Genomic DNA, 15,376 nt, shown 5'->3' on the forward strand with positions numbered 1-15,376 from the left:
CATTTCAGTGTATTTGCAACCATCCTGAAATGTATTTGAAGTTTGTCTTCCCTTTGTTACAGAATTTTTTGCAACATGCCCAATGACGTCGGCGGCAACATGATAGATGAGGATGTCAATACATTGTGAGTGGCTTCATATGATACCCGGCAAAACTGACGGGAGAGCAATTCTGTAGCAACTAATTCCGAATTGCTCACTGCACCTAGAAGGCTACTTATTTTTTTTATATAATTCTATAATGTATATTAACTGTGTTTGCGCAACGGTCGTGTAAAATTCGTGTAAAATATATTTAGCCGGCAAAATTAGCTTTCACTTTTGATGACTCCAAATTCCTATTCTATTCTATTCCTATTCTCGTCTGAAATTGTCTTGCAAAGACAAACATAAACCATTAGTTTAAGCTGCATACAAAACCATTTGTAACATAAAATCGGTAGCGTACTTACTATTTGCACAAGTGCTGAAGACACATATCGAGGCATTCCCCTTCAACTTCGTCCTCCGAGGTGAGGTCAGACAAAGGGCGCATTGGGACAGGGTCATTCTCCTGGAGTGGTGGTCTCATCTCTCGGAGGAAGAGCTCCAAGAACCTTCGGAAGGTTTTCTCCTCAGTTGCAGAGCCGGCCATCACTTCTCATTCCTGGACAGACAAGAGACCGCACTTGCCGGGCAAGAAGACTACTTCAAATCTCTTGCTGGACAGCTCCCCACTCGCGCCGGTTGGGAACGCGCGCGCGTGAACAAGGTTTTCGCTCAATCACAGGAGAGGGTGGGTGGATGATGACAAGAGAAGGGAGGGAATTTTGAGAAAGCGGGAGAAGCATCAGGTTTGTGTTAGGTTCGGGAACGCGTACGCACAATGCACCCTCATAATGCGATACGTGCGTTTTGAACGCCGATGGAAGATTAAATAAACCCACTGCTTTGAAAGAAACACTAAAATTAGGCAAATTGCCTTCACTGTGGAGGAACTGTAACAACTAACGGCAATAGCGTATTTTTTTTAAAGTGCATAGGACATGTAATGACTTATCCAAAAATATACAGTATTTAAACAATATATAACGCCTATGATAGGTGGCGCCTATGATAGGTGGCGCAGGGGTCTAAGGCACTGCATCTCATCACTACCGACCCTGGTTCGATCCCAGGCTGTATCACAAGCGGCCGTGATCGGGTGGCGCATAATTGGCCCAGTGTCGTCCGGGTTAGGGTAGGGTTTGGGCAGGGTAGGCCGTCATTGTAAATACGGATTTGTTCTTAACTGACTTGCCAAATAAAATAAATATGTAGGTTAATTTCTGAATGTAATCCATTACATTTGCTAGTTACCTGCCCAAAATAGTCATTACTAACATTACTTTACTGAGTTTGGTTAATCCAAAAGTTATCTTATTACTGACAAAAAGGATCCATTTAACACATTTGGTATGTCATCATAGTGTTCAGGTGGAACAACATTACATTTAGGCCTTTTTTAAATGTGGAATTGAATGTCATTGAGAAAACAGAAAGGTTTCATAATGTAATCTTTCGCAAACATTCTTACCTAATTGTAATGTAATCCAAAAAAGTATCTCGTTTTTTAAACTGTAATCGGATTATAATATCTCTGCTGGTAATTTAACTGATTACGTTAGTTTTTTTATAATTAGATTTGCATGTTTGTTTAAAAAAAAAATCTGAATACATGTAATCTGAAACTCAACCCTGGTTACAAAAAATTATACTGAACAAAAATATAAACACAACATGCAACAATTTCAAGACTGTCCTGACTTATAGTTCATATAAAGAAATCAGTCAATTCAAATTAATTAATTAGGCCATAATCTATGGATTTCACAAGACTGGGCAAGGGCGCAGCCAATCAGAATGAGATTTTACCCACAAAAGGGCTTTATTACAGACAGAAATACTCCTCAGTTTCATCAGCTGTCTGGGTGGCTGGTCTCAGACTATCCCTTAGGTGAAGACGCCGGATGTGGAGGTCCTGGGCTGGTGTGGTTACACGTGGTCTGTGGTTGTGAGGCCGTTTGGACGTACTGCCAAATTCTCTAAAATGACAATGGATGCAGTTTATGGTAGAGAAATTAACATAGAATTATCTGGCAACAGCTCTGGTGGACATTCCTGCAGTCAGCATGCCAATTGCACGCTCCCTCAAAACTTGAGACATCTGTGGCATTGTGTTGTTTGACAAAACTGCACATTTTAGAGTGGCCTTTTATTATCCCTAGCACAAGGTACACCTGTGTATTGATCATGCTGTTTAATCAGCTTCTTGATATGCCACACCTGTCAGGTGGATGGATTATCTTGGCAAACGAGAAATGCTCACTAACAGGGGTTTAAACAAATTTGGGCAAAACATTTGAGTGAAATAAGCTTTATGTACGTATAGAAAATGTCTGGGATCTTTTATTTCAGCTTATGAAACATGGGACCAAAACTTTACATGTTGCGTTCATATTTTTGTTCAGTATATATGGATAGGGCCTTTATCCATGATAAAACAGCACTCTTAGCATTCATCAACAGCTTGGCATCAATAGTGAGATTCTATGGCTTAAATGTGTATATAGGACACCAAGCACCCATGCTAAAAATATCCAATGTAGTGGATTTCACTCAGAATGAGAATTAACCATTTCAATACCTGCAGAGCTGTTCAGTTAAGCTACAAATGCAATAATCAGTGGTTTTAACCCTTTAACAGGCAGCTCAACGAGGCGGTTAAGCTAACTTTGACAACCAATTTTAAAATAAATTACATTTTGTTTGGCATATTTATAATCTCAACCAATGTCATTTAGTAAAATTATCATGTGGTTTTCATTATCGAAACACCCATATTTTTTTACATTGAAACAAAACTGAACCTCATTTACCACATTTTCTTTTTTACTATACTGAACAAAAATATAAAACGCAACATGGAACAATTTCAAAGATTTTACTGAGTTACAGTTCATATAAGAAAATCTGTCAATATAAATAAATAAATTAGGCCCTGATTTATGTATTTCACATGACTGGGAATACAGATATGTCTGTTGGTCATAGATACCTTTAAAAAAAAGTAGGAGCGTGGATCAGAAAACCACAGTATCTGGTGTGACCACCATTTGCCTCATTCAGAGTGACACATGTCCTTCGCATAGAGTTGATCAGATGTTGATTTTGGCCTGTGGAATGTTGTCCCACTCCTCTTCAATGGCTGTGCGAAGTTGCTGGATATTGGCGGGAACTGGAACACACTGTCGTACACGTCGATCCAGAACATCCCAAACATGCTCAATGGGTTACATGTCTGATGAGTCTGCAAGCCATGGAAGAACTGGGACATTTTCAGCTTTCAGAAATTGTATACAGATCCTTGCGACATGGGGCTGGCTGTGCATTATCATGCTGAAACATGAGGTGTTGGCAGTGGATGAACAGCACAACAATGGGCCTCAGGATCTGGTCACGGTGTCTCTGTGCATTCAAATTGCCATCAATAAAATGCAATTGTGTTTGTTGTCTGTAGTTTATGCCTGCACATACCATAACCCCACCGCCACCATGGGGCACTCTGTTCACAATGTTGACATCATCAAACCGCTCGCCCACACAACACCATACATGCGGTCTGTGGTTGTGAAGCCGGTTGGACGTACTGCCAAATTCTCTAAAACTATGTTGATTCCAGCTTATGGTAGAGAAATTAATATTCAATTCTCTGGCAACAGCCCTGCTGGACATTCCTGCAGTCAGCATGCCAATTGCATGCTCCCTCAAAAGTTGAGACATCTGTGGCATTGTGTTGTGTGACAAACCTTTTGTCCCCAGCACAAGGTGCACCTGTGTAATGATTATGCTGTTTAATCAGCTTCTTGATATGCCACACCTGTCAGGTGGATGGATTATCTTGGCAAAAGAGAAATACTCACTAACAGGGTGTTTAAACAAATTTGGGCAAAACATTTGAGCGAAATAAGCTTTTTGTGCATTTGGAACATTTCGGGGATATTTTATTTCAGCTCATGAAACATGGGACCAACACTTTACATGTTGCATTAATATTTATGTTCAGTGTAATTGTGTATACAATGGGAAATTGCAATGTTGTAAAATGTTGTTGTATAACATCATTTAAGAATTATTAAATTACTAATATGTCGTTTTACAAATGTAGGAATATGCTCTATCAGGCAGTTGAGTTGCCCATTAAAGGAATGCTATTAACTCAGTTTGTGAATGGAGAAATATTGGACAACGGAGAAATATTGTCAAAGGATTATTTTTTTCAAATTCAAAAATCCTTTCAAATCCATATAATTATATACTGTTTGTCTGTTATCTTCAATATGTTTCACAATATCATTCAGTACATGTCATTTTACTGCTATTCTAAGCATATAAATTATAAACACATTCATTTACATGCATTCTGATATTCATATTTTGACACAAATGTAAAGTATTTTATTCATATTTGATATCAGTCCTAATTTAACTAGGCCTATCTTCCATTATAAGTAAATGGAGCAAACAATACTACTTCATGTATCAATTAAAAAGTCTTTGCAAATTCCAATACAAAATGACTTTACGCTAATTGTTTGCGATGCATTTTGCAATGCATTATCTATCAAAGAAACATTATTTAATTATTGTCTATACTGAGGCTAAATACACATATTTTGCTATGAAATAGATATTTTCCTGGTGTGCCAGTTAAAGGGTTAAAGACATATCTGGGTACATTAAGCAGAGTTAGGTTCAATGCATTTAGCATTATTTTGTAGGAAGTGCTTGTTCTGATTTTGTACCTACTACCTACTTTGGCTTGTTGCAAATGATCAAATGTAACATTGACCCAAGGAATCAATACCCCCATAGGTTAAGTTTACTTGGATGTCATGAGAGGTTTTCATGAAGTAATGGTAAACTTCTTAGGCTACTTATTGGGTTCAGAAAATTATTCATTGATTTGCTCTCTAGTCATGTGTGTGGACAGTGTACGTTTGTGCACAATGTGTGCAGGGCCGGGTCCATGCATAAGCAGTCTTGCAGAGGGGCCCCAAAAGGCTAGAGCTGGCTCTGAGTGTGTGTGTGTGGGTCTTGGAAGCAGCTGCTGTCAATATTTCTAAAGAACAATCACGCTCTAATTAATTGCCAAAAAGCAAATTTTGGCTTGACACAAAACACGAACGAGACAATTGTGTGTGTGTGTGTGTGTGTGTGTGTGTGTGTGCGCGCGCCACAAGAACAGCATACCATCCAACAGAGTTCTGTATTTCACCTTACTTCCAATGTCATCATGTATGCAGTATTTGACATATAACTGTGAGCTGAACATCGTTCATCCTGAGGATTTGTCCACGTGAAATGAGGTCCAAATCAAATCAAAGTTTATTGTTCGCGTACACAGATTTGAAGATGTTATCGCAGGTGCAGCAAAATGCTTAAGTATCTAGCTCCAACAATGCAGCAATATCTAGCAATACAATAACAATACACACATAATCCAAAAGTGAAAAAAAGAAGAAATTAAGACATTTAAAAAATAAGAATATTTAACCTTTATTTAACTAGGCAAGTCAGTTAAGAATAAATTCTTATTTACAATGACGGCCTACCCGGACGTCATTGGGCCAATTGTGCGCCGCCCTGTGGGGCTCCCAATCACGGCTGGTTGTGATACAGCCTGGATATCAGAACAAGCAATGTCAATGTGAGCAAAGGTGTTCGTATTTCACCTGCCTTCCCACTGCTACAGAGGCCAGCTCTAAAGTGTATAATTTCATTACAGAGATGCATTACCAGACCTCTCTCAAAACCACTTGACTGGTGCTGGATGTAATATCTGTGGCGGAGCAGGAGAGATGCACTCAGGCATCTCATTATAATTTGGTTGTTGAGGAACCGCCCAAAACTGACAGTCCAAATCACTTGATGGTGTGGGTGCACAGAGCAAGGATTATGTTTGGGTGTCCGAGTTGATCTAGTCTGCCAATCCATTGTGAAAAGGAGGTCTATCAGAAGACCATTAAAGGCCCAGTGCATTTCTATCAGACCTCAGGATAAGACCCAGATGCAGACAAGTCGAAGTAACAAAAGTTTATTACAAAAACGGGGCAGGTAAACAACAGGTCAAGGGCAGGCAGAGGGCAGTAATCCAGAGCAGAGTCCGAAAGGTACAGAACGGCAGGCAGGCTCAGGGTCAGGGCAGGCAGGCTCAGGGTCAGGACAGGCAGATTGGTCAAAACCGGAAAAACTAGAAAAGAGGGACTAGAGAGCAAACAGAAGTATGGGGCATATACAGGACGAACTGGCAACAGACAAACAAAGAACACAGGTATAAATACACAGGGAATAATGGGGCAGATGGGCAACACCTGGAGGGGGGTGGAGACAAGCACAAAGACACGTGAAATCAGGGCGTGACAATTGAAGTTGGAATAATACTACAAAATGGTGAAAATTATAATAATGCCCTTTAAGTGTTTGAAAAGATGCCTGAAATGTCAGCTTGTTTTGGTGGTATGACATCACCAGGCAGTAAATTAGTTAATAGTTAGGTCGTTTTCAATAAAACATCACAATAAGGTGCAGAGCATTCAATTTGCCTGCTGGGGGGGCGTGGCAGGGCAAATTGTGTGTAGTAGAGGTCTACCGATGAATCGGAATGGTCGATTAATTAGGGCCGATTTCAGGTTTTCATAACAATCAGAAATCGTTATTTTTGGGTGCCGATTTGTATATATATATATATATATATTTTTTTTTTGGAATTTGACCCCTTTTTCTCCCCAATTTCGTGGTATCCAATTGTTTTAGTAGCTACTATCTTGTCTCATCACTACAACTCCCGTACGGGCTCGGGAGAGACGAAGGTTGAAAGTCATGCAACCTTGGTTGATGATATTACTATATATTATCTAGCATGTCCTGCGTTGCATATAATCTGACTGAGCATACAAGCATACAAATATCTAAGTATCTGACTGAACGGTGGTAGGCAGAAGCAGGAGTGTAAACATTCATTCAAACAGCACTTTTGTGCGTTTTGCCAGCAGCTCTTCTTGTGCGTCAAGCATTGCGCTGTTTATGACTTCAAGCCTATCAACTCCCGAGATGAGGCTGGTGTAACCGAAGTGAAATGGCTAGCTAGTTAGCGTAATAGCGTTTCAAACGTCACTTGCTCTGAGCCTGTGGTTGTTTCCCTTGCTCTGCATGGGTAACGCTGCTTCCATGGTGGCTGTTGTCGTTGTGTTGCTGGGTCGAGCCCAGCGAGGAGAGTGCCGGAAGCTATACTGTTACACTGGCAATACTAAAGTGCCTATAAGAACATCCAATAGTCAAAGGTTAATGAAATACAAATGGTATAGAGGGAAATAGCCCTATAATTCCTATAATAACTACAACCTAAAACTTCTTACCTGGGAATATTGAAGACTCATGTTAAAAGGAACCCCCAGCTTTCATATGTTCTCATGTTCTGAGCAAGGAACTGAAACGTTAGGTTTTTTACATAGCACATATTGCACTTTTTCTTTCTTCTCCGACACTTTGTTTTTGCATTATTTAAACCAAATTGAACATGTTTCTTATTTACTTGAGGCTAAATTGATTTTATTGATTTATTATTTTAAGTTAAAATTCATTCAGTATTGTTTTAATTGTCATTATTACAAATACATTTTTTTATATAAATCGGCCAATTAATCGGTATCGGGTTTTTTGGTCCTCCAATAATCGGTATCGGTATCAGCGTTGAAAAATCATAATTGGTCGACCTCTAGTCTGTAGTGATGCCTCTAGCACTGAGATGCAGTGCCTTTGCCCACTGCACCACTCGGGAGCCGTCCTTTTCATCTAAGGCAGGAATAAGCTTCGATTGGCTGATTCAAACCTTTGAAGTCTGATTGGCATGAATAACCTAAACACGAAGGAAATTAAAGTTCATCAAAAGGAAACTGGCTTCCACAGAAACATGACAGAGGCAAAAACAAGACAACAGGCAAAATGTATTGTGTTAATCATTTCACCCTGATAGAAAAAGTAAAGGTAAAAAGTCCTCTTCAGTCTCATTGATGCAGTGGTATGTTCTGAGAAAAGAAGAGTTTGTCAATGAATAAAACACATCCCTCCTTAACAACACATTATTAGTGGCACCTTCTTTTTTCCACTTCAATTACTGTCCTTTACAGCTGTGAGGCTGGGGGACCCAAAATTATTGTGTAGTGTTTATAATTTCCTGCCTATGTGTTGATGCTCCATCCATCAGCAACACAGCCGGCATGTGGTATTGTCATTTCAGACTGAGAGACGACATTGGAGATGGCATTTAGACTAGGTTATTATGTGGACTTGGGCACCGAGTAACACAATAATAGGTTTTGTGGACTTAGGTATTGGTAGACATACAGTAGGAATGTACTCAGCAAACATAGAGACAGGTCCTGTGGGCTTGCATCAGGATGAGTCATACTCTCCCTCTCTACAGCAGAGCAGCAGAAAAGAACTCCAGCTCTCCACAATCAGAGGATCATTACTGGTATGACTGTACGGCAGGGGCCTTCAACCTTTTCTTGTCTAGGGATCCCTTCCCAGGGAAACCGGTGACCCAGGGACCCCCATCCTACCTTAGCCCACCAAAAAAATCACATTCCTTGTCTTATCATCAGGTGAGTGATAAATGGCAAGAAGAAGTAATGACCATTTTTTTTAATGAAAAGATTTGGTAGACAGTATTTAATTTTTTTGACCACCCCACATTATAATTGGAAAAGGAAAACTAAACTAACATCGCTGACCGCTAGCAGTACCTCCATGGACCCTAGGGTCCCCCCGCTCACATTGGAACAGGTTGTCCTGTCCACTGGCTTTGTTGTTTTTCCTGTGTGTCCTCTAAGGGGTCCCTGAGTGCCGCCAACCAACAAATTACTATAACAAAGTGAATTTGCTCCAGGGCTCATAAGATAACTCTTTTGCTGATTAAAAACTGTGCAGCGCCATCCTGGCATGGAGCGGCCATTCCATTTAGATCCCGATCTACCTGGCTGCTTAAATCAGCATTGCACTAATAAGAGCCTTTTTATCTCTTGGAATGAGAGTGCTTAGTCTAGATGCGTGGTTGGATTGGGACCGGAGATGGGAGGTAGTAAATACTGAGTAGGGACAGAGAGACACAAAGCAAGTCTGGTGAGCATAGTTTTGGTTGGGCTTGGAAGGATGGCTCAGTTATGGCTATTTACTATACATTATAGTAGTTTGCAATTGGGAGTAGGTAGATAGGCTCTATAAATTATGGGAGGATGTGGTTGTAACTGGACTCTTCTTGGTTGTTATTGCTCCTTTAAATGTGTTTTTACCAGGCCTAGAAAATAGTTATCACCAACTAAAAGGAAGACAGGTTAAGAATACAGATGATGGAGAAGAAATTAGTGAAAGTCTGGTGAGGCAGCAAGGTGGACAATGTCAGGTCATACTGCGACATTGCGATTGGTGGCCATCTGGATGAGTTGCTGGGCGAGGCTGTTCCGGAGGCGGGTCCTCTGGGAGAGGTCATCAAAGCAATGGTGAAACAGGAAGGCAATGCTGTCAATCACCACCAGCTGGACCTGGATTTGACCAATACAGGGGCCCAAGTTAATATACAAAAGCCACAAGCAAAGTATTTTATTGATGCTGTCTTTGATGTTCCAGTTTTTCTACTATTCTATTTTGCTCCAGTCAATCCAGAAATTTAGCCATAATGTTCTATGAGCATTTCAGTTAAGGAATTCCATTTCGACTCGTTCCTTGAAATTGACTGGAATTGAAATGGAACGGAGCCCAACCCAAAATGGAGGTTGTAGAAATAACCCCTTTGGATTGGTTGGATATTTTGGGATCAGTGACAGTATTGGTAGGGATTAGTACCTCAGGGTGCTGAGCCAGGAAGTCAGCCAGGAGATACATCTCCGCCAACAGCTCCACGTAGTCATGGTAACGGACGAGGACGACGGTAGAAAAGATTGTTTCCACAGTCAGCTCCTTCAAGGCCTCCTGCTGCTCTGGAGAAGGAAAAAATTAAGACAAATAAATCAGAGACAGTGAAGTAAAACATTTCTCCAATTAAGCTTGAATCTAAGACGGAACCCTTCTCTAAACCGTCTCTATTGTTGTACATTTTGTCATGGCTCACACATAGTGTATCGATTAAAAGGTGTGACGAAACGAGCAAGCAGTGATTGAATGCATGCAACAGTACTGTTGATCCCCTTATGTCAGCATTTACCAAATAACAGAACAATACTACAGTTTTTCATCAGTAAACCATTCTCTTCATAGCCTAGTATGTATGACAATGTAGTGACAACTACCGATGTGACGAATATGTGTAACATTTGAAAGTCTTTCTTAAAACTGCATTGTTGGTTAAGGGCTTGTAAGTAAGCATTTCACTGTAAGGTGAATTCGGCGCATGTGACAAATCAAATTAGATTTGATTTGACTCATAAGCACTAAATAGATGCTTAAGAAATCAGTTATAAGTCATCCTACATGATGGATGATATAAACGTTCAGTCTCATTGTTTTTGTTCTGTCCTGTACTACTTAGTTACGTGCATCCTCTGCTAGCAGCCCATAGTAGTCCACAGCTGCCTGGGCTAGGTCCACAGCCCTCTGGACCAAGAAGCTGCCCTCTGTGTCTATGTACAGAGCCTTGTCTCCCAGCCCCCCAAAACACATAGGGATCTGCACATCTACTGCCAACTGGATACTTAGGGACACAGAAGGAGGGGTTTAGGTGTGAATGTATGGTGCAGTTATTTTACTATGTTATTATTACATTATACAGAACAGGTGAGAAACTCTTCCACACAGAGGTACCAGAGCTTACCAGAGCTGGGTATTTCCCACTCCAGGCGCCTCGCAGGCCTCAGTGCTCTTCGCCACCGGCAGGCCCCCTCCCAGGGCTGTGTCCAGCGCTGAGCAGAAGGTGAAGATGGTGCCCAGCTCCTGCTCTTTCTCCAGAAGCTCCTGTGCCGTTAGCCTGCCTGCTGCTGCTCTCTCCTGGCCAGACTCACACCTCACAGGCTGCAGCACCTCTACCGCCTCCTTCTGGGAGCCTCTACAAATACAAACACAGGGATGGAGCTGAAGAGGACAAGATAGACAATCTTGAAGGGGAGAGATACAAATGTTAATGCACTGTAAGACACATTGGGGGGAAAAGTTGGCACCACACATTGACAAAAACAATATATTTGGGATATTTAGGTGTAATTCGTTTCACCCAGTTCATGTCCTGTAACTGTATTATAATCTACTACTGTAATAATGTTACATCAACAACTACAACAACTGTGACTGGTTGGCTAACTTTGCTTAGTTGGAGGTTGCAAGTCAAACACGTCTGCAGCGGAATGAAACCCAGATTTGAGCAGTTTCACTTTGACAGGCGGTGCGGCGTAGCTTAACACAGCCCTCTGTAACCTTCTCTTTCTTACCCATTTCAGCGACCTGAATGAGATGGATACGGGCAGACAAATTAAAAAGCTAGCATGCCCCTTGCCAGTAATGATAATTTGCTTGATACATTGAACCAGTTTCTAACACTGTTAGAGGAATTTAACTCCTATATGTTCATTAACCAATTCAATTAAAACACTGTCCGTTTCTAAGAATTTGTAAGATACTTATTTGCATAAATATGGACAGAGACCAGTCTCAAAATTAATCAGTAGCGTTTCTTTCCCGAGAGCTCTGGTCATAATATCATGTACATTGATTTATATACCTCACATTTCATCATAAATGTCTCTCCTCCTCTCAGATAAAATGGCAATATAGTTCCCACATTGTCTGCCACCTGTTAAACAATCTTCTACAAGCCCAAGGTCTCTCCCTTCCCTGGGTAGGGACAGAATGTCCTGTAAGGAATACAGTATTCCAGCCGGTCTGACTATGTCTCCATTCGTTTCTAACAAGGAACAGAATGTCCTTGTTATAATTCTTGACTAAAACTACACACATTATATTCACTATTATGATTATAGTAAGATTCATACATTCATACAGTAAGTTAAATGTACACATAATTTTGTCATTATTCATAAAAATCCCATAACAAACACCTCAGTGAAAATGCCTAGCTCAGAAAATATAACTTTTATAAAACTCCAGTTTTTCGCTTAGCTACCTCCTCTGTAAGACATGTTTTACTTCTACAGAAGCTGGAGTTAACTAGACACCTGCTAACTAGCTATGAGAAAAGCAACTTGCAAGTAAGTAGCTAGCCGTTTTCAACGATCCCTCCTAAATTGTGTTCACGAGCTCCACCGACCTACGTTACATTATGTCGCCCCCGTGTGGTCAATGAATGTAAACCCAGGCAAGGAGAAGTAAATGAACAGTATCAATCAATCACTCAAATATCAATCAATCAAATGTATTTTTAAAGTCATTTTCACATCAGCATATACAGTTGAAGTCAGACGTTTACATACACCTTAGCCAAATACATTTAAACTCAGTTATTCAGAATTCTTGACCTTTAATCCTAGTAAAAATTTTAGGTCAGTTAGGATCACCACTTTATTTTAAGAATGTGAAAGTTCAGAATAATAGGAGAGAGATCGATTTATTTCAGCTTGTATTTCTTTCATCACATTCCCAGTGAGTCAGAAGTTTACATACACTCAATTAGTATTTGGTAGCACTGTCTTTAAATTGTTTAACTTGGGTCAAACATTTTTGGTAGTCTTCCACAAGCTTCCTACAATAAGTTGGGTGAATTGTGGCCCATTCCTCCTGACAGACCTGGTGTAACTGAGTCAGGTTTGTAGGCCTCTCTGCTCACACATGCTTTTTCAGTTCTGCCCACAAATCTTCCATAGGATTGAGGTCAGGGCTTCATGTTGGCCACTCCAATACCTCGACATTGTTGTCCTTAAGCCATTTTGTCACAACTTTGGAAGTATGCTTGTGGTCATTGTCCATTTGGAAGACCCATTTGCGACCAAGCTTTAACTTCCTGATGTCTTGAGATGTTGCTTGAATATATCCACATAATTTTCCTGCCTCATGATGCATCTATTTTGTGAAGTGCACCAGTCCCTTCTGCAGCAAAGCACCCCCAAAACATGATGCTGCCACCCCTGTGCTTCACGGTTGGGATGGTGTTCATCGGCTTGCAAGCCTCCCCCTTTTTCCTCCAAACATAACGATTGTCATTATGGCCAAACAGTTCTATTTTTGTTTCATCAGACCAGAAGACATTTCTGCAGAAAGTACAACCTTTGTCCACATGTGCAGTTAAAAACCGTAATCTGTCTTTTTTATGGGGGTTTTGGAGCAGCGGCTTCTTCCTTGCTGAGCGCTCTTTCAGGTTATATCGATATAGGAATTGTTTTACTGTGGATATTGATACTTTTGTACCTGTTTCCTCCAGCATCTTCACAAGGTCCTTTGCTGTTGTTCTGGGATTGATTTGCACTTTTCGTACCAAAGTACGTTAATCTCTAGGAGACAGAACGAGTCTTCTTCCTGAGCGGTATGACGGCTGCGTGGTCCCATGGTGTTTATACTTGCGTACTGTTGTTTGTACAGATGAACGTGGCACCTTCATGCATTTGGAAATTGCTCCCAAGGATGAACCAGACTTGTGGAGGTCTAAAAAAAGATCCTAAGGCCTAGGATGATTTATTTTTGATTTTCCATGATGTCAAGCAAAGAGGCACTGAGTTTGAAGGTAGGCCTTGAAATACATCCACAGGTATATCTCCAATTGACTCAAATGATGTCAATTAGCCTATCAGAAGCTTCTCAAGCCATGACATAATTTTCTGGAATTTTCCAAGCTGTTTAAAGGCACAGTCAACTTAGTGTATGTAAACATCTGACCCACTTGAATTGTAATACAGTGAATTATAAGGGAAATAATCTGTCTGTAAACAATTGTTGGAAAAATTACTTGTGTCATGCACAAAGTAGATGTCCTAACCAACATGCCAAAACTATAGTTTGTAAACAAGAAATTTGTGGAGTTGTTGAAAAACAAGTTTTAATGACTCCAACCTAAGTGTATGTAAACCTCCGACTTCAACTGTATGTCACAAAGTGCTTATACAGAAATCCAGCCTAAAGCCCCAAAGAGCAAGCAAGCAATTTGCAGATGTAGAAGCCCAGTGGCTAAGAAAAACTCCCTAGAAAGGCAGGAATTTAGGAAGAAACCTAAAGAAGAACCAGGCTTTGAGGGCTCGCCAGTCCTTTTCTGGCTGTGCCCGGTGGAGATTATAAGAGTACATGGCCTTTAACGCCAGATCGTTCTTCAAGGTGTTCAAAAGGTTCATAGATGACCTGCAAGGTCAAATAATAATCACAGAGGTTAAATAGGGTGCAACAGGTCAGCACCTCAGGAGTAAATGTCAGTTGGGTTTTCATAGCTGAGCATCAGAGATCGAGTCAAAAATCTCTGTTTATTATTTTTGAGAATTAAATTGAACCATATATGAACACAATTTCTTCTTCTGATGTAATAATGTGTTTGTAGGTGGCAGGGAAGTCAGGCGCAGGAGAATCCAACTTGGTATAAATGGAGTTGTTTAATAAACTTAACAAAACTCCAAAACCAAAATGACAAAATAAATCAAAGTGGGTACAAGAACCCATCGCGCACCAATACATAACACACAAACAAGAACCCATCGCGCACCAATACATAACACACAAACATACAAACAAACAATCTCCGACAAGGACATGATGGGAAACAGAGGGTTAAATACACAACATGTAATTGATGGGATTGGAACCAGGTGTGAAGGAAGACAAAACCAATGGAAAATTAAAAATGGATCCGTGATGGCTAGAAGATCGGTGACGTCGACCGCCGAACACCGCCCGAACAAGGAGAGGGACCGACTTCGGCGGAAGTCGTGACATCTGAAAACAAAAAAAGCTATCAAAACTCTGAATGTATGTACTTTTTACAAGGTCTTTATATAATGTATTGTCTGGATAGAAGAAAAATAGCTGTTTTTAGCTAGCCAGCTAACTGACATTCAGCACATCTTATTTAACCTCAGCGACCCACCTGGTGGTATCTTTAGTTGGACCTGAATGGAGCAGGATAACTGCTTTGACGGTGCCCTGCCCAGTGCGATTAGGCATTGTGAAGAATGGAGGTTTACCTGCTCAGCTGCACTAGTACACTACAGAGAAGAATCTGCACAAGATGGAGAAGCTGCTCAAGAAAGGTAAAACAAAACAATAACACAAGTAATGCATGACGATGATGAGTAAGCATTTGTCATCCCTACCTACTAGTACCTACCCAGTGAGCTTTGCAGTTATGAATAAATGGTTTCCTAATGAAGTTTATCATTCA

General features: G+C 40.6%; 1 protein-coding gene and 1 pseudogene across 1 annotated transcript in view; both read right to left on the reverse strand.

Annotated features, from left to right (window-relative positions):
• The window catches only part of LOC112257925 (protein phosphatase 1E), a 62,632-nt gene extending 61,877 nt beyond the window's left edge, over positions 1-755 (reverse strand). Inside the window, exon 1 of the mRNA XM_024431871.2 lies at positions 453-755. Within this exon, the coding sequence (XP_024287639.2) occupies positions 453-634 (182 nt within the window). The 5' untranslated portion in view covers positions 635-755. The remainder of the gene's footprint in view (positions 1-452) is intronic.
• Positions 756-6,285: 5,530 nt separating this feature from the next.
• On the reverse strand, positions 6,286-15,159 carry LOC112259129 (annotated as a pseudogene).
• Positions 15,160-15,376: the final 217 nt, after the last annotated feature.

The sequence above is a fragment of the Oncorhynchus tshawytscha genome, linkage group LG09 (genome assembly GCF_018296145.1).
Source record: "Oncorhynchus tshawytscha isolate Ot180627B linkage group LG09, Otsh_v2.0, whole genome shotgun sequence".
NCBI classification, from domain to species: domain Eukaryota; kingdom Metazoa; phylum Chordata; class Actinopteri; order Salmoniformes; family Salmonidae; genus Oncorhynchus; species Oncorhynchus tshawytscha.